The sequence below is a fragment of the Oncorhynchus mykiss genome, chromosome 13 (assembly GCF_057628025.1).
Source record: "Oncorhynchus mykiss isolate SJ-2025 chromosome 13, ASM5762802v1, whole genome shotgun sequence".
NCBI lineage: Eukaryota > Metazoa > Chordata > Actinopteri > Salmoniformes > Salmonidae > Oncorhynchus > Oncorhynchus mykiss.
The window spans coordinates 61,582,041-61,602,863 of record NC_143034.1 but is presented as its reverse complement, the minus strand read 5'-3'; the positions used below and the strand labels follow the sequence as shown (position 1 = coordinate 61,602,863).

Genomic DNA, 20,823 nt, shown 5'->3' with positions numbered 1-20,823 from the left:
TAAAGTGGACTAGGTGCCCTCTCTCTCTCTCTCTCTCTCTCTCTCTCTCTCTCTCTCTTTCTCTCTCTCTCTCTCTCTCTCTCTCTCTCTCTCTCTCTCTCTCTCTCTCTCTCTCTCTCTCTGTGCGTGTAGGTGGATATGAGCTGTTCTCTCCTTGTTTATGCATTTCTCCACAGTTGCCTGTCAATATTCCAATCTCACAGACTCCTAATCAACTCTCGAGCCAGGCAGGCAGATCTAATTCAATTAGCTTAAGGACTCTACACACAACCCACTGCTGCATATTGACCGACCCTATACACACACACACACACACACACCAGCGTGCGTGCACACACACACACACGTACACAACCTCCCCATGACACAGTCTTGTTTAATTGCTAATTAGTGTGTCTAATTAAAGTGGACGCTCATGGTGTTAATATCCAGAAAGAGGTGTTGGTGTTAATTAAAGGTGTACCTCCTTACTCCTCCCCTCCTTCAGTTGTTATGAAATAAGAGGGGTATTATTCTCTTGAGCTAGAACTGCTGTACAGTGGAACTGTGTGGGTGAACCTGTGTGAAGTGGGTCACCAGTTAAAGACCACGATACATTTTTGATCACATTATTAAACGTGGCATGGACGTTTTAAGCCACATTCATCTCGACAAAAGGACTGCCAGCAGCACACAAAGTCAAATGATGCACGTTGTCTGTATTTTAGCTCTGTTGACCCACATTAATCTGCTGACATGAATATGCACAATACGCAGAATGTATCTCTCTCCCTTCTCTTTTCTTACTCTCTTTTTTTTATCTCTGTGTTTTACGGTCTCTCCATCTCTCTCTGTATCTGTCTATAGAACCTAGTAAGTCACAGCGACCGCTACCCAAGACACCGATAACAACAATACAGCTGTTCACAATCTGAGTCCCATTCACAGGGTCCAGGTTAAATGTCTGATCATAGATCAACATGTAGGGCCAGATACCTGATCCTCCTCCCTGGAGCTCCTAGCGGCATGTCTCTGCTCCAGTGGTGGGGCTACTGTTTTACACTGCTGTGTCAATTCCCTATCTTCACAGGAGGTTACGTCTGGCCTGTATCACAGTGCATTACCCTGCCTCCCTGGTTGGCTCGTCCTGTGCTATGGCTGACTGAAGACCCAAAGCCTGCGTCACAAAGGGCAGCCTATTCCCCATTGGCCCTGGTCAAAAGTAGTGCACTGTTTAGGGAATAGAGTGGCATTTGAGACACAATAAAAGCCTGCATCCTCACACCGTAAAGCCTCCCTGAGTGTTTTCAGTTTTTCCTTTTTATTCGTCTCCGCCTGCTGTGACTATGACAGCCACTATTGAAATGCAAATGTTTGTGCACCATCCAATAGCATGGATGATCTGAGGGATAGGAGGGAGAGACTGCTTGACAGCTCTGTTCACAATCACCATGTTTTCCCCCTTTGTATTGCTCTCTCTCTCTCTCTCTCTCTCTCTCTCTCTCTCTCTCTGTCTCTCTCCCTCTCTCTCTCGCTCGCTCTCCCTCTCTCTCTCTCTCTCTCTGTCTCTCTCCCTTTCTCTCTCTCTCTCTCTCTATCTCTCTCTCGCTCTCTCTCTCTCTCTCTCTCTCTCTCTGTCTCTCTCTCTCCCTCTCTCTCTCTCTTTCTCTCTCTCTCTCTCTCTCTCTCTCTCTCTCTCTCTCTCTCTCTCTCACTCTCTCTGGGTATATTATCTCACTGTGTTTCTGTCTCACCAACACAGACACACACATTATCTCCGCGCCCTACATGCGCCCAAAAACATGTGTAGGAGTTTAGACTGACTCATACACATACACACACACACAAAAACACTGACACACACACATACAGTACACTCGATGACACACGCATACACTCAATGCAGACACAAACAGGCGATACGTCATCTGATTTCCTGTCTCTACACACAGATGAAAGTGTGGCACAGAGAATGACACTCCAACAGGTGAATTCCACATGAAGTGTTCACTGAATACTGATTGGATGGTTGGCCTGGGCTCCCTGTCTCTAATTATAACTGTAAAGACGATGAGCAGGTTCCAGAAGTAGTCCTACAGTCCACAATGACCCTGCTGTACTGTCATCTCTCTCAGCTCTGGTCCTGCTGATGATAACATGTTTTGCCATGGATCAATGAAACCTACTGTAAATGAGTCAGACTCAACTTAACTCTTTCACCACCCTCATTCATTTCATTTTCTCTCTTTTCTTTCGGCTGGCATCTCAAATTGGCAGTTCACCGGGATCAACAAGAGACCCATTACTCAAAACTCAAATTCCCACAATGTCTCACTCTCACGTCCTGTATTCCTTTCACAGCTTCTGCTGGGCTGACACGCCCTTCCAGTAGTCGAGGATGTCGTGGAGGTCCTCCCCTTTGGCAAACTGCACCTTCTTCCTTAAGGCGTTCCCGGCCGTGACGTAGCATGACTCATCCCTCTGGCCCTTCCTGTAGGGCCGGAACCTCTCCCAGATCCTCAGAGAGCTCTCTGAGGAATACTCAGGGCTGGAGGAGTACCCGGAGTAGTTTTGGTGGCGGGAGGGCGAGAGCTGCGAGTAGGAGGCGGCGTCACGGCGGGAGCGGGTCAGGGGCTTGAGGAAGGAGGCCCTCTGGTGCGGCGAGCCCTGGTGGGAGCCCTCGTAGTACAGAGCTGGGACAGAGTGGCGGTGCTCTGAGCAGTGGTAGTCCTCCTGCTGTTCCTGTCCCTGTCCCTGTCCCTGCTGCTGCTGCTGCTGCTGGTGATGCTGGTTGGTAATACCATCAACACCACCACCACCTCCACTACCACACCCACCACCCCCACCTCCTCCCCCGCCGCTCCCCACCAGAGGCAGCCGCTCCAGAGGCTCTCCACACCCCGCGGGGCTGCCTCTCTCCCCTGGGTACTGCTGGCAGGGGTCCGGGCTGCGGGGCTCGTGGATGTCCAGGCTGTAGACCCGGCCTCCTACTCCGGTCCCTCGTTCCCGGTCACGTCCCATGGAGTTGCAGGATGAGGTGCTGCACTGCTTCTTCACGGCACTGATCACCACCGCAGCGTCAGCGCTCATCTGCCTCATGACGGGGCGCACAGCGGACGCAGGAGGAGGCGGCCGGTAGGGTGGCGACACAAACCCCCCGCCACTGATCCCCGGACGCTCCGAGAGAGGGACGGAGAAGGGGAGCGGCGGTGGAGGGGGGATCTTGGTGGTAGGGGAGGGCAGGCCCGGGCAGGTCTCAGTGATGCCGGGGGAAAGAGGGATGAGGCCACGGGTCAAGGAGGAGGTGCAGGTGGGTGGAGGGGAGGTGGGGTAGGAGGTGGTGGTGGTGGCGGAAGAGGCAGTGGAGGAGGCGGCCATGACAGAGTCCAGCTTCAGGGCGTCGATGCAGTTATTGATGATCTGGTTGACCTTATCCACCTCCATGGCGATGGTGGAGATCTCCGAGGCCGAGCCTCGCCCGTCATCGTCCGAATCCTCCCCCACGTCCGTCCCGTCCTCTTCTCTTAGATCCTCATCCTTCATCCCTCCCTGTCCTCCTCCCATCCCTCCATCTCTCATCACCCCCTCCGTCCTTACATCCATGTAGTTGCCTTTGCTGGTCAGCATGGCCTCAGAGAAGGCGGTGGGCATCTTATCCTGAGGGATGGAGGAGAGTCTGGAGGAAGAGGTGTTGGCGGAGTGAAGCATGCCCGAGGAGGAGGCAGACATTGGTAGCTTGCCCCCGTGCGTGTGGTGCTGGTACTGGTGATGGCCCTGACCTTGGGCCTGCTCCTGGAGCTTCTGCACCGCAGACGGGTCGTTCCCCACGGCCGCCGCCACCTCCGGGCCATACCTCATTTCTAGAATCGTCTTCTTCACACAGATGGACTTTTGCTTCTCCTCATGCCTCCTCTTCTTCCTCAGACAATAGTAGATGAGGCCCAGGATGCAGAGCATCCCGATGAGGCAGCCCACGATGGTCATTATGTAGTGGGTGGTGGTGGAAGGTGTTGGCGGCATGTCGTCGGGGTTCTGGGCTCGGGTGGAGAACTGGAGACAGGTGTGGTTGTAGCGCTGGGAGGTCCGGATGGAGGCCACGCAGAAGGTATAGTTGGTGTGTGGCTTGAGCTTGTTCAGTGTGATCATCTCCTTCTTGAGCTTCAGATTCATGACATCAGAGACAAAGGTGTTATTGTACTGCACTAGGATGTACATCTTGCTGTAAGGTCTGGGGATCTGGACCATGATAGAGGCCGTGAAGAGGGACACGTGGTGGAGCTTGATGCTGGGGCTGAAGCTGTGCTCCGTAGAGGAAGACGAGGTGGTGGGTTGGTGGTACGGACCCACACGGTCAAACATGTCCGGGCCCATTCCGGAGGAATCTGAGTCTGGCGGGAGAGACGTCATCCCGGGGATGAAGACCCCATCCCGGCAGACAGAGGACAGAATCGTCCGAGCGTTGTGCCCGGCGTGGCCGGACGCGATGGGACTCAGGAGTGGGTAGCCAAACATCTCCCTGGGGGTCTCGCACTGGAGCCGGTCGTAGGTGTGTGTGACGTTATTGAAGGCCTCCAGCCAGGTGAGGAAGTTGTACAAGTCACAGCCACAATGGAAGGGGTTCCCAGCCAGCTCACACACCATGAGGCGATTCAAAATGGTAAAGGTGGAGGGGTCGAGGCGGGCCAGCTTATTGGACGACAGGTCAATGCTGTTGAGACTGAGGCACTCATCCAATGCATTGTTGCCAATGACCTTGATGAGAACATACCGAGACAGAAAGCAATATATTAAAACAAAATCTGAATCATATTGTACATACAGAATAATATCAATTTATCTTTAGCAAATAATAGAATTGAAATTTTTAAAAACTACAGAACTAAACAAAAATCGACCAATGTCACACCTCAATGAGGTTGTGCTGGAGGAAGAGGCACTGCAGCCGGCCCAGGCCCCTCATCATGGCTTCTGTCAGGTTGGTCAGTTTGTTGTAGCCCAGCTGGAGAACCTAGGAGAGAACCAGAAAGGATTACGTTAAGATTAAATCAATCAACCCACCCACCCACCACCCAGTGTACCTGTAGGTTGGCCTGTTGAGCGAAGGCCCCGTCCTCGATGTAGGAGATCTCATTCTTGGTGAGGTTGAGGTCCGTGAGGTTGGTGAAGCGGTACATGGAGGTATAGGGGATCATTTTGAGCTTGTTCTCGTTGAGCCTCAGGTCGTGGACCGTGTTATTGATGTGCTGGGGGATGGTCTCATATGGAGGCTGGTTCTGGCTGCAGATGGCTAGCCACACGTAGCCCTTGTCCCCCTCGATCAGCCAGCAGTCCCCCCAGACCAGGCCCGGAAGGTGGAGGAAGAGGATGAGAGAGGGAAGGATGAGGAGGGTGGGGGTAGATGGAGAGGAAGAGGAGGAGTGAGTGTGAAGCCTGCTGAGCATGATGATGGAGGGAAGAGAAGGAGGAGGAGGACGAATGAAGAGGGAGGTTTTGTTAAGATGGAGGAAACGTGGGACTGAAATAAGGAAAAGCGAGGTTGAGTTTAAAGGAGAAAGAACGTGGGGGATGGACAGGCGTAGCTAGGTTGTCCTCAGAAAGGGGAGAATGGGTTTAGCTTGGGTGTAGAAAAAGAGGGAGGGGCCTCACACAGTCAGTCACAGCTGTATGGTTGTCATGGTGATTAGCAGAGTCCCCATGTCTTTTCACTTCCTGTTGGACTGCCGTGGGTAGTGAAACAGCTACTCCTCATAATCTCTCCGACAGGAAGTCTTATTGATTGATCACATAGGAAGTAGCAGGATCCGCTGGCGAGACGTGAGTCTGTGGAAGAGAGGAGAGGAATACCGTGAGGCAACAATAGAGAGGCACATGACAATAATAACATGGAATGAACCAAACAACATAGAACACAAAACACCAGTGTTGCATACAGATGGAGAGTCTTAATTTGATCACCCTGTTTCAGGATAACTTTCCTGGAAATGTTAAACGTGTAATGTATTTGAGGTTTAAAAAGGCTTCTGAAGTTTGTTATTTTCACATTGAAATTTTAGACTTGATTTTCCCCAAAATGTTTCAACCCCTACAAAAATGTCCATTAATTTAATCCACATAATAATTCACATTTCCTGTTGATGCAGGATTAGCAAACTCAAATTAAGATCCTACATCTGTATAAAAACCTAATCACATGGGACAGCTATAAAATCAGGGGCAATTTTAGAAAACTCTGATCTCAAGTGGCACTATGATTAAGGAGACGATTCTAGAAAAGCACACGTCCTCATTCCTCAAAAAGCAATACAACATCCAGTTTATAGATGAAAACACATCTTGAATGGGAGTCGAAAAATGCACTGTTTAACACACACCAGCATGACCCCTTTCTCTCTGACAGCCACTCTCTGCAAACAGAACAGATGCTTATTCATCACCATCATGTGCGACCAGAAGACAGCACTTGGAAATAAAGTGCCCTGCATAAAACCTCAACACAGAAACCTAGCCCATGAAAACATGATGTTCATTCACAACATGCATCATTCTGGCCTCGGCGCTGATATCTGTGCATCTTAAATCTTGTGCCACTGTGACACTCAAGGTTTATTGCTCCGTCATGGATTAATTCTGGATTACATTCTAATCCTGGCAAGTGACACTTCATACAGTCTCTCCACCATAAGCCCCAGGAATCTTCTCTAGGAAGATCACTAATGGAATCTATTCTAGGTAACACGTTCTCTTGTAAAGCTAATGTATGTCATGGTGGTCCATGGTTTGATGGGGAAAATATATACAGTGCCTTGCGAAAGTATTCGGCCCCCTTGAACTTTGCGACCTTTTGCCACATTTCAGGCTTCAAACATAAAGATATAAAACTGTATTTTTTTGTGAAGAATCAACAACAAGTGGGACACAATCATGAAGTGGAACGACATTTATTGGATATTTCAAACTTTTTTAACAAATCAAAAACTGAAAAATTGGGCGTGCAAAATTATTCAGCCCCTTTACTTTCAGTGCAGCAAATCTACCAAGACCTGGCCGTCCCTCTAAACTTTCAGCTCATACAAGGAGAAGACTGATCAGAGATGCAGCCAAGAGGCCCATGATCACTCTGGATGAACTGCAGAGATCTACAGCTGAGGTGGGAGACTCTGTCCATAGGACAACAATCAGTCGTATCTTGCACAAATCTGCCCTTTATGGAAGAGTGGCAAGAAAGCCATTTCTTAAAGATATCCATAAAACGTGTCATTTAAAGTTTGCCACAAGCCACCTGGGAGACACACCAAACATGTGGAAGAAGGTGCTCTGGTCAGATGAAACCAAAATTGAACTTTTTGGCAATAATGCAAAACGTTATGTTTGGCGTAAAAGCAACACAGCTGAACACACCATCCCCACTGTCAAACATGGTGGTGGCAGCATCATGGTTTGGGCCTGCTTTTCTTCAGCAGGGACAGGGAAGATGGTTAAAATTGATGGGGAGATGGATGGAGCCAAATACAGGACCATTCTGGAAGAAAACCTGAGTCTGCAAAAGACCTGAGACTGGGACGGAGATTTGTCTTCCAACAAGACAATGATCCAAAACATAAAGCAAAATCTACAATGGAATGGTTCAAAAATTAACATATCCAGGTGTTAGAATGGCCAAGTCAAAGTCCAGACCTGAATCCAATCGAGAATCTGTGGAAAGAACTGAAAACTGCTGTTCACAAATGCTCTCCATCCAACCTCACTGAGCTCGAGCTGTTTTGCGAGGAGGAATGGGAAAAAATGTCAGTCTCTCGATGTGCAAAACTGATAGAGACATACCCCAAGCGACTTACAGCTGTAATCGCAGCAAAAGGTGGCGCTACAAAGTATTAACTTAAGGGGGCTGAATAATTTTGCACGCCCAATTTTTCAGTTTCTGATTTGTTAAAAAAGTTTGAAATATCCAATAAATGTCGTTCCACTTCATGATTGTGTCCCACTTGTTGTTGATTCTTCACAAAAAAATACAGTTTTATATCTTTATGTTTGAAGCCTGAAATGTGGCAAAAGGTCGCAGAGTTCAAGGGGGCCGAATACTTTCGCAAGGCACTGTACATGTATGTATTACAGTGAAGGCTGCTGAGGGAGGACAGCTCATAATAACAACTGGAATGGAGTGAATGGACTGGTATCAACCACATGTAAACCAGGTGTTTGATGTGGTTGATACCATTCCATTGAATCCATTCCAGCCATTATTATGAGCCGTCCTCCCCTCAGCAGCCTCCACTGATGTATTAGGGTTGGGAATAGCCAGGGACCTCACGATACAACATTATCACGATACTTAGGTGACGATATGATATATATTGCGTGTCTCACGTTACTCACGATGCATTGTGATTCAATACTGTGATTTTATTACGATTCCATGGTCTAAACATATTGCTCACCATCTATCTGCTGCAGAGGGACCAGAAAGAGGCAATGTCAAAACGATACCATCTATCTGCTGCAGAGGGACCAGAAAGAGGCAATGTCAAAACGATACCATCTATCTGCTGCAGAGGGACCAGAAAGAGGCAAAGTCAAAACGATACCATCTATCTGCTGCAGAGGGACCAGAAAGAGGCAATGTCAAAACGATACCATCTATCTGCTGCAGAGGGACCAGAAAGAGGCAATGTCAAAACGATACCATCTATCTGCTGCAGAGGGACCAGAAAGAGGCAATGTCAAAACGATACCATCTATCTGCTGCAGAGGGACCAGAAAGAGGCAATGTCAAAACGACACCATCTATCTGCTGCAGAGGGACCAGAAAGAGGCAATGTCAAAACGACACCATCTATCTGCTGCAGAGGGACCAGAAAGAGGCAATGTCAAAACGATACCATCTATCTGCTGCAGAGGGACCAGAAAGAGGCAATGTCAAAACGACACCATCTATCTGCTGCAGAGGGACCAGAAAGAGGCAATGTCAAAACGATACCATCTATCTGCTGCAGAGGGACCAGAAAGAGGCAATGTCAAAACGATACCATCTATCTGCTGCAGAGGGACCAGAAAGAGGCAATGTCAAAACGATACCATCTATCTGCTGCAGAGGGACCAGAAAGAGGCAATGTCAAATCGATACCATCTATCTGCTGCAGAGGGACCAGAAAGAGGCAATGTCAAAACGATACCATCTATCTGCTGCAGAGGGACCAGAAAGAGGCAAAGTCAAAACGATACCATATATCTGCTGCAGAGGGACCAGAAAGAGGCAATGTCAAAACGATACCATCTATCTGCTGCAGAGGGACCAGAAAGAGGCAATGTCAAAACGATACCATCTATCTGCTGCAGAGGGACCAGAAAGAGGCAAAGTCAAAACGATACCATCTATCTGCTGCAGAGGGACCAGAAAGAGGCAATGTCAAAACGATACCATCTATCTGCTGCAGAGGGACCAGAAAGAGGCAATGTCAAAACGATACCATCTATCTGCTGCAGAGGGACCAGAAAGAGGCAATGTCAAAACGATACCATCTATCTGCTGCAGAGGGACCAGAAAGAGGCAATGTCAAAACGATACCATCTATCTGCTGCAGAGGGACCAGAAAGAGGCATGTGGAAAACAAGTTTGGATCAGTCATGTTAATAGAAGTGCTGAAAACAAATGGTGTATTTAAAAGAAGACGGAGAACATATTGTTGGTGCAGGTACAGTCATCCAGCGCAAAAATAACCTGCCATATTGTCAAAACGATACCATATATTGTCAAAAATAACATGCCATATTGTCAAAACGATACCATATATTGTCAAAAATAACATGCCATATTGTCAAAACGATACCATATATTGTCAAAAATAACATGCCATATTGTCAAAACGATACCATATATTGTCAAAAATAACATGCCATATTGTCAAAACGATACCATATATTGTCAAAAATAACATGCCATATTGTCAAAACGATACCATATATCGTCAAAAATAACATGCCATATTGTCAAAACGATACCATATATCGTCAAAAATAACATGCCATATTGTCAAAACGATACCATATATCGTCAAAAATAACATGCCATATTGTCAAAACGATACCATATATCGTCAAAAATAACATCGCCATATTGTCAAAACGATACCATATATCGTCAAAAATAACATGCCATATTGTCAAAACGATACCATATATTGTCAAAAATAACATGCCATATTGTCAAAACGATACCATATATTGTCAAAAATAACATGCCATATTGTCAAAACGATACCATATATTGTCAAAAATAACATGCCATATTGTCAAAACGATACCATATATCGTCAAAAATAACATGCCATATTGTCAAAACGATACCATATATTGTCAAAAATAACATGCCATATTGTCAAAACGATACCATATATCGTCAAAAATAACATGCCATATTGTCAAAACGATACCATATATCGTCAAAAATAACATGCCATATTGTCAAAACGATACCATATATTGTCAAAAATAATAATTCCGATATGTAACTGTATCGATTTCTTCCTCCATCGCTAGTATGTAGTGTATGTGATTAAAAGGATCATTCAAATGTGTGTTGAGTATAAATGACATTCAAATATGTGTTGAGTGTATAATTGACATTCAAATATGTGTTGAGTGTATAAATGACATTCAAATGTGTGTTGAGTATAAATGACATTCAAATATGTGTTGAGTGTATAAATGACATTCAAATGTGTGTTGAGTGTATAAATGACATTCAAATGGCACACAAAGTTAAAAAGCCCTCTTCCCTTCATTTAAAATAAGACCAAGGGAGAAAGAAGAATAAAGGATGGTAGGATGGAAAGAAAATAGGAAGTAAGGGAGGAAGGAAGGAAGGCGGAAAGAAAGGAGAGAAAGTAGGAGAGAATGTAGGGAGAAAGGGTGGGAGCAATGAAAGAAAGAAACTGAGCTTAGGATGACGAGACAACCTTCCTCTCCACAGGGTGCCATCCACGCAGACAAAGTTTCTGTCCCTGACTTTCATTTGTCCTCATCATGTTAAACTATTCACGCTGTGAGAAAGCTCCTAGTCCCACCACTCCTGTGTCTGCACTTCCTGGATCCCTAGGTAGGAGAGCCCCCTGCAGGAGGCCCTCCATCTCACCCTGACACCCATCTATCTTGTCCCTGTCAGTCTCTGTAGAGGAGGTAGGAGTGTCATACACGCCACGCTACATTAATCACCTCAACCTCCGAGACTTCTCGATCTCTCCCTGTTGACTCACCTGTCACATTATTAGACACATATACGTAAATGTACTTATACAAACACTGGTATGCATGCAGGTACACACACACACACACACACACACACACACACACACACACACACACACACACACACACACACACACACACACACACACACACACACACACACACACACACACACACACACACACACACACACACACACACACCTATGACAGTCAGTTCCTCTTTCTATAGGCTCTCCAGTCACATCATACAATCCTTCACCATCGGCTCTCTATTCAATCTGCATGTCATTTGAAAGCTAGATACATAATTATACAAGCCAGGATGAAAAATGGTGTGTTGTGACAGACAATGTCTTCCTCTCGCTACAGCTGACAGTCAGAAAGCTCTCTCTCTCTCCATGGAACCAGAGAATTATGGAACTGTCCTAGTTCCACTGTTCTCATTTCTCTATTCCAATGATTCTGATGGAGAATTGGAACTCATTCCAGTTTATTCTAGTCAGAATTCCCCAATGGTGAGAGCCAAGTATCTGGTCCAATTTCCCACTGATTACTGCTGAAAATGGGAAGACCCAAAGCACTTAGGATACAATTCATCATCAACACCTCATACTGATTAGAGTTGTGGGCTGTTGCCACTGGAACATTCCCTTTAGGGGATGTCTCTATGAAAACATGCTAGTGTAGTCAAAGGTTGTAGCCTATTTAGCATGTACTATGTGTATCAAGACAATTCTCTCTCTCTCTCTCTCTCTCTCTCTCTCTCTCTCTCTCTCTCTCTCCTCTCTCCTCTCTCTCTCTCTCTCTCTGTTCCACACGAGAGCTGATCCCATTTAGTGCTCCATATAGGGAACACAAGAGGAGGGGTGAGAGGAAAAGTAGTGAATGGGGGGTGGGGGTATATAGTTAGGACAAGGTAGGTAATGGAGATGGGGAGACCTGTATCAACTATATGACAATTTCCCCATCAACAGGGCATGAGTGGTCACTGAATGGTTTAATGAGCATGAAAATTATGTAAACCATATGCCATGACTGTCTCAGTCACCAGATCTCAACCCAATTGAAAACTTATCAACACCACCATCAACAAAACAACCAATTTGGAATTTCTCATGGATTAAAAGGTGTTGCATCCCTCCCATAGAGTTCCAGACACTTGTAGAATCTGTGTCGAGGTGCATTGAAGCTGTTCTCATGGTGGCCCAACACCCTATTAAGACACGTTATGTTGGTGTTTCCTTTATTTTGGCAGTTACATGTACATGTGGGTCACATCGCAAATACGTTTGAGGTAACAGGTAGGTCACAGGTGGGTGGCTGGCTGTCTTGGCTGGCCCACTTCTACTTCTGAACATCACTAAAATAGACGCTGCAAGAATAGCCAAGAAACCTCCTTTTCATCTAGTGTGTTTATCTAGGTTTGCTACTCGGACAGGAGTCACAAAGTCATGAAGTTACTCATGTTTGAGATCGCAAGTCATTCCACATTCTGCACAGTTGGCATCTTTCCTTACCATTGTATTCTCTGCGTTCTACTCACATCTCTCATAGACACACATCAAATATCCAGCCACATAAAGAAAACACACTCAACTGATTATCAGTCTAAGTCCCCCTGTGTAATTCATGATTTATATCTGGGTTATTCAACAACACCCATCCCATTGGTTCTCCCTCGGTTGTCATGGAGACCAGATATGATTGACAGCTCCAATTAGTGGTTATGAAAACAGAGGGGGACAGAGAGGGAATAAGTGTCAGATCCCTGTCTCACTGGGTTCATTAGCTGCCACCATGATGAAGTGTTGTTCCTCTTCCTGAATGGTAATCAGAAGTGAGACTATCACTGTCAGGCCCCATGTACTGTACGACTAATGGGGACAGAAGGTTATTTTGACCATGTCATCTGGATTAGACAAACTCTGGGTCATAGTTATTGACAAGGAACCAGACTATACACAGACTATACACACCAGGTACACACCTACTCATTCAAGGGTTTTTCTTTATTTTTTGTATTTCTACATTGTAGAATAATAGTGAGGACATCAACACTATGAACTAAAACATATGGAATCATGTAGTAACAAAAAAAGTGTTAAACAAATCAAAATATATTTTATATTAGAGATTCTTCAAAGTAGCCACCCTTTGCATTGATGACAGCTTTGCATACTATTGGCATTCTCTCAACCAGCTTCACCTGGAATGCTTTTCCAACAGTCTTGAAGGAGTTCCCGCATGTGCTGATCACTTGTTGGCTGCTTTTCCTTCACTCTGCTGTCCAACTCATCCCAAACCATCTCAATTGGGTTGAGGTCGGGCGATTGTGGAGCCCAGGTAATCTGATGCAGCACTCCATCGCTCTGCTTCTTGGTCAAATTGCCCTTACACAGCCTGGAGGTGTGTTGGGTCATTGTCCTGTTGAAAAACAAATGATAGTCATACTAAAAATCTCACATTTGGACTCATCAGACCAAAGGACAGATTTCCACTGGTTTAATGTCAGGAGGTAGGTAGCCTAGTGATTAGAGTGTTGGGCCAGTAATTGGAAGGTTGCTGGATTGAATCCCCGAGCGGACAAGGTAATAAATCTGCAAGAGACTTGCTTGTTCAATCTGAACAAGGCAGTTAACCCAGTGTTCCCCCGGTAGGCCCTCCTTGTAATAGGAATATGTTCCTAACTGACTTGCATAGTTAAAATCAATATTTTACAAATGATGTCCATTGCTGATGTTCCTTGGCCCAAGCAAGTCTCTTCTTATTATTGGTGTCCTTTAGTAGTGCTTTCTTTGCCCAAGCAAGTCTCTTCTTATTATTGGTGTCCTTTAGTAGTGCTTTCTTTGCCCAAGCAAGTCTCTTCTTCTTATTGGTGTCCTTTAGTAGTGCTTTCTTTGCCCAAGCAAGTCTCTTCTTCTTATTGGTGTCCTTTAGTAGTGCTTTCTTTGCCCAAGCAAGTCTCTTCTTATTATTGGTGTCCTTTAGTAGTGCTTTCTTTGCCCAAGCAAGTCTCTTCTTCTTATTGATGTCCTTTAGTAGTGCTTTCTTTGCCCAAGCAAGTCTCTTCTTCTTATTGATGTCCTTTAGTAGTGCTTTCTTTGCAGCAATTTTACCATGAAGGCCTGATTCACAGAGTCTCCTCTGAACAGTTGATGTCTGTTACTTGAACACTGTGAAGCATTTCTTTGGGCTGCAATTTCTGAGGCTGGTAACTAATGAACTTATCCTCTGCAGCAGAGATAACTCTGGGTCTTCCTTTCCTGTAGCGGTCCTCATGAGAGACAGTTAACTCCAATGAACATATCCTCTACAGCAGTGGTAACTCTGGGTCTTCCTTTCCTGTGGTGGTCCTCATGAGAGACAGTTAACTCTAATGAACATATCCTCTGCAGCAGAGATAACTCTGGGTCTTCCTTTCCTGTGGTGGTCCTCATGAGAGACAGTTAACTCCAATGAACTTATCCTCTGCAGCAGAGATAACTCTGGGTCTTCCTTTCCTGTGGCGGTCCTCATGAGAGACAGTTAACTCTAATGAACTTATCCTCTGCAGCAGTGGTAACTCTGGGTCTTCCTTTCCTGTGGCGGTCCTCATGAGAGACAGTTAACTCCAATGAACTTATCCTCTGCAGCAGTGGTAACTCTGGGTCTTCCTTTCCTGTGGTGGTCCTCATGAGAGACAGTTAACTCTAATGAACTTATCCTCTGCAGCAGAGATAACTCTGGGTCTTCCTTTCCTGTGGTGGTCCTCATGAGAGACAGTTAACTCCAATGAACATATCCTCTGCAGCAGAGATAACTCTGGGTCTTCCTTTCCTGTGGCGGTCCTCATGAGAGACAGTTAACTCCAATGAACATATCCTCTGCAGCAGAGATAACTCTGGGTCTTCCTTTCCTGTGGCGGTCCTCATGAGAGACAGTTAACTCTAATGGACTTATCCTCTGCAGCAGAGATAACTCTGGGTCTTCCTTTCCTGTGGCGGTCCTCATGAGAGACAGTTAACTCTAATGGACTTATCCTCTGCAGCAGAGATAACTCTGGGTCTTCCTTTCCTGTGGTGGTCCTCATGAGAGACAGTTTCATCATAGCGCTTGATGGTTTTTGCGACTGCACTTGAAGAAAAGTTCTTGAAATTTTCCAGATTGACGGACCATTCATGTCTTAAAGTAATGATGGACTATCGTTTCTCTTTGCTTATTTGAGCTGTTCTTGCCATTTTATGGACTTGGTATTTTACCAAATAGGGCTGTCTTCTGTACACCACCCCCACCTTGTCACAACACAGCCCAGTAAAAGCCCAGTAAAAGTTGACGCAATTAAAACAATTCAATCCTTTCACTTAGATGAAGATATTTTGATGAAAAGGTTGGTTAAGTGATTCATTAAGGAAACGTTGTGGAGCCAACAGGACTGGCGGTAAACAAGACAGCCAGTACACTGGATGTTCTTCCTGCCTCCCTCCTCCCTATACCTCCTCTGTTAGGTGAGCTGCCCAAGGACATCTCTGAGAATGGCAGTATGAAGTCTGTAAACACGTTCAACAGTACAGCAGATAGGTCATGCATTGCACTCGGCTGTTCAGAGATGCTTCTAATTCACATTATCTGTACATAGAGCACAGTCAATTGAACATTTCCATTGTACAATCTCTCCGTAGCACTGTGTCCAACACGTTGCCCTTATCCCCTCATCTCCTTCAGTCAGAGTGCTGACAGACATACAGTGTCTCTACGTGGTGTTTACGTCTGTACACGCACGCACGCACACACACACACACACACACACACGCACGCACGCACGCACGCACACACACACACACACACAGACACACACACACACACACACACACACACACACACACACAGACACAGACACACACACACACACACACACAGACACACACACACACACACACACACACACACACACACACACACACACACACACACACACACACACAGACACACACACACAGACACACACACACACAGACACACACACACACACACACACAGACACACACAGCACATTTCCCCAGGCCGCTAAGCTGCAGCGATTTAACGTCTGGATTACGTTCTTTTAAATATAATACTAAAAGAAAAGGGATAAAGAGAAAAACATAGATAGAATGTGAGAAGAAGTAGAGACAAAGAGGGAAAACAGAGAGATGGAAGGAAAACGAGTGAGAAATAAAACACAGAAAAGGGGGAGGATAAACTGAAAGAGGAAAGAGAGAAAGAGAGAAGGGTGTACATGGGACATAGTTCTGTTCTATACTGAATGTTAGAGAGAAGGGACATAGTTCTGTTCTATACTGAATGTTAGAGAGAAGGGTGTACATGGGACATAGTTCTGTTCTATACTAAATGTTAGAGAGAAGGGACATAGTTCTGTTCTATACTAAATGTTAGAGAGAAGGGACATAGTTATGTTCTATACTAAATGTTAGAGAGAAGGGTGTACATGGGACATAGTTCTGTTCTATACTAAATGTTAGAGAGAAGGGACATAGTTCTGTTCTATACTGAATGTTAGAGAGAAGGGTGTACATGGGACATAGTTCTGTTCTATACTAAATGTTAGAGAGAAGGGACATAGTTCTGTTCTATACTAAATGTTAGAGAGAAGGGTGTACATGGGACATAGTTCTGTTCTATACTAAATGTTAGAGAGGAGGGACATAGTTCTGTTCTATACTGAATGTTAGAGAGAAGGGTGTAAATGGGACATAGTTCTGTTCTATACTAAATGTTAGAGAGAAGGGACATAGTTCTGTTCTATACTAAATGTTAGAGAGAAGGGTGTACATGGGACATAGTTCTGTTCTATACTAAATGTTAGAGAGAAGGGACATAGTTCTGTTCTATACTGAATGTTAGAGAGAAGGGTGTACATGGGACATAGTTCTGTTCTATACTAAATGTTAGAGAGAAGGGACATAGTTATGTTCTATACTGAATGTTAGAGAGAAGGGTGTACATGGGACATAGTTCTGTTCTATACTAAATGTTAGAGAGAAGGGACATAGTTCTGTTCTATACTAAATGTTAGAGAGAAGGGTGTACATGGGACATAGTTATGTTCTATACTAAATGTTAGAGAGAAGGGACATAGTTCTGTTCTATACTGAATGTTAGAGAGAAGGGTGTACATGGGACATAGTTCTGTTCTATACTAAATGTTAGAGAGAAGGGACATAGTTCTGTTCTATACTAAATGTTAGAGAGAAGGGTGTACATGGGACATAGTTCTGTTCTATACTAAATGTTAGAGAGGAGGGACATAGTTCTGTTCTATACTGAATGTTAGAGAGAAGGGTGTAAATGGGACATAGTTCTGTTCTATACTAAATGTTAGAGAGAAGGGACATAGTTCTGTTCTATACTAAATGTTAGAGAGAAGGGTGTACATGGGACATAGTTCTGTTCTATACTAAATGTTAGAGAGAAGGGACATAGTTCTGTTCTATACTGAATGTTAGAGAGAAGGGTGTACATGGGACATAGTTCTGTTCTATACTAAATGTTAGAGAGAAGGGACATAGTTATGTTCTATACTGAATGTTAGAGAGAAGGGTGTACATGGGACATAGTTCTGTTCTATACTAAATGTTAGAGAGAAGGGACATAGTTCTGTTCTATACTAAATGTTAGAGAGAAGGGTGTACATGGGACATAGTTATGTTCTATACTAAATGTTAGAGAGAAGGGACATAGTTCTGTTCTATACTAAATGTTAGAGAGAAGGGTGTACATGGTACATAGTTCTGTTCTATACTAAATGTTAGAGAGAAGGGACATAGTTATGTTCTATACTAAATGTTAGAGAGAAGGGTGTACATGGGGACATAGTTCTGTTCTATACTAAATGTTAGAGAGAAGGGACATAGTTCTGTTCTATACTAAATGTTAGAGAGAAGGGTGTACATGGGGACATAGTTCTGTTCTATACTAAATGTTAGAGAGAAGGGACATAGTTCTGTTCTATACTAAATGTTAGAGAGGAGACATGTCTGGAGGCCACAGCAGCGTTGTGGAGGAATGATCTCAGTGCTACAGCCTCAGAGGTCAGCAGCCAACAGCAGATGGAAAGGGTAACACACAGCGGACAGAGGATGATGTGAACCATGAACCACAAACAAACCCCGCCAGTCAAGTTGATGGGCACCGAACACCGAAAGCCGCTCTGAGCGCTGAGCCCAACGTGACCTCAGGTCCTCTGACCGGTTAGGACGAACTGGGTCGCCGTGGTAATAGCTATGATGATGCGGACGGACGGGGTTAGAGTGTGTGACCTCGGAGACCGGTTGTGAGTATGAGTTTGGAAGGACGTGGTCAATGGCTGACTCTAATATACACACAAAGGCAGTGCAATGCTTGTAAAATACGCAAACACAACTGTTCACACACAAATATAAACATCTGTTTGGTCAAAAGCTACGCTATCGCACAGGTACACCTCAACAGCTGTTTGGTCAAAAGCTACGCTATCGCACAGGTACACCTCAACATCTGTTTGGTCAAAAGCTACGCTGTCGCACAGGTACACCTCAACAGCTGTTTGGTCAAAAGCTACGCTGTCGCACAGGTACACCTCAACATCTGTTTGGTCAAAAGCTACGCTATCGCACAGGTACACCTCAACATCTGTTTGGTCAAAAGCTACGCTATCGCACAGGTACACCTCAACAGCTGTTTGGTCAAAAGCTACGCTATCGCACAGGTACACCTCAACATCTGTTTGGTCAAAAGCTACGCTATCGCACAGGTACACCTCAACAGCTGTTTGGTCAAAAGCTACGCTATCGCACAGGTACACCTCAACATCTGTTTGGTCAAAAGCTACGCTATCGCACAGGTACACCTCAACAGCTGTTTGGTCAAAAGCTACGCTATCGCACAGGTACACCTCAACATCTGTTTGGTCAAAAGCTACGCTGTCGCACAGGTACACCTCAACAGCTGGTTGGTCAAAAGCTACGCTATCGCACAGGTACACCTCAACAGCTGTTTGGTCAAAAGCTACGCTATCGCACAGGTACACCTCAACAGCTGTTCCAGAAATCCCTACAGGGGCTACTGAGACTCCTGATGCCTGCAGTATACAACTCTCCTAGAAAGGAGTGTGTGTGTGTGTGTGTGTATGTGTGTGTGTGTGTGTGTGTGTGTGTGTGTGTGTGTGTGTGTGTGTGTGTGTGTGTGTGTGTGTGTGTGTGTGTGTGTGTGTGTGTGTTAGAGGACCTTAGAGAAGTGTTCTGGATGAAGTGAGAGTATTTGTTTCACAGTTATCTGACTGTTTTCATCACAAACCAGAGAAGCTGCTCTCTCTGGAGACATGAGTTAAACACTGAGTTTCTGTTGAGCTCTACTACCACTCAGCTCTCTGAGTCTACACACTCCTTCTCTCCCTCCCTTCCACCCCATCCCTCTCATTTTCTTTCTCACTATGTATCTCTCCCTTCCGCCCTCCTCTCCTCTCCTCTCCTCTCCTCTCCTCTCCTCTCCTCTCCTCTCCTCTCCTCTCCTTTCCTCCCCTCTCCCTCCATCCCCTCCCCTCCCTTCCCCTCCCCTCCCCTCCCCTCTCCCTCCATTTCCTCTCCTCCCCTCCCCTCCCCTCCATCTCCTCTCCTCTCCTCTCCTCTCCTCTCCCCTCCCCCCCTCCCCTCCCCTCCCCTCCCCTCCCCTCCCCTCCCCTCTCCTCTCCTCTCCTGTCTCCTTCCTTCCCTGCCTTTCTCTCCTCTTTTAGTCCTCTCTCCACCTTCCCTGAGTGGGAGTGTACATGCGTGTCTGTGCATGTCTATGTGTGCCATGTGTATGAACGTGCTCATACTTGTGCTTGTGTGTGTACGTTGTATATTTGACACAAACATGAGAGGAAGATGTTTTCACGTCGTCACGATGGGGACAGCAACACTGGTAAAAGAAAACACTGGTCACCAACCTATGGATTATAGATCTATCCTTCTAGCACTGTAGCTTTTCATCACACAGGAAATGATGCATCCTGCATTAACGTATGCTTTATGCATGCAGAGATGGATATGTCATGTCCTGTTAGACAGACCAACTAAGACATATCAGTATGTTGGTGAATACGAGTGTCAGACGAATGGTCTGCTCTGTGTGTGGGCACACACACATGCATACAGTAACACCCATGCACACACACACACATACACCACACACATATATGTACGCGCACGCAACCGCACACCTGCACGCACGCATGCACGCACGCACGCACACACACACACACACACGCACACGCACACGCACACACACACACACACACACATAGTTATGGCTTTACTCACTAAACTTAAGATAAGGGATTGAGTTCTATTAAAGGCAGATTACATAGCCTTCATTACATAGCCTTTTATCTAGCTGTTTATCTAGCTGTCCATTCGTTTCAATGATAGTCTCTCTGTGAAAACAGAAAATGTGATGGAGAGATGAGGAGAGAAAAATGACACAGAGAAAGACATCAGCAGATACTGTATAGGACACCATCGCTGTTTGACCATATCTACTTCCTTCCTGTCCTCCCTCCGCCGCTCGGCTGTTCATTCAGTATGGTGAGTCAGAGTACCTTAATAAC

At 45.5% G+C, this 20,823-nt stretch overlaps 1 protein-coding gene across 1 annotated transcript in view; it reads right to left on the bottom strand.

Annotated features, from left to right (window-relative positions):
• Window positions 1-1,290: 1,290 nt before the first annotated feature.
• Window positions 1,291-20,823, bottom strand: part of LOC110486773 (protein phosphatase 1 regulatory subunit 29) — a 147,887-nt gene continuing 128,354 nt past the window's right edge. The window contains exons 3-5 of the mRNA XM_090197050.1: window positions 5,058-5,799; window positions 4,886-4,987; window positions 1,291-4,731 (exon numbers count right to left, since the gene is read on the bottom strand). Coding sequence (XP_090053176.1) covers window positions 2,335-4,731; window positions 4,886-4,987; window positions 5,058-5,420 — 2,862 coding nt within the window. The 5' untranslated portion in view covers window positions 5,421-5,799 and the 3' untranslated portion in view covers window positions 1,291-2,334. The remainder of the gene's footprint in view (window positions 4,732-4,885; window positions 4,988-5,057; window positions 5,800-20,823) is intronic.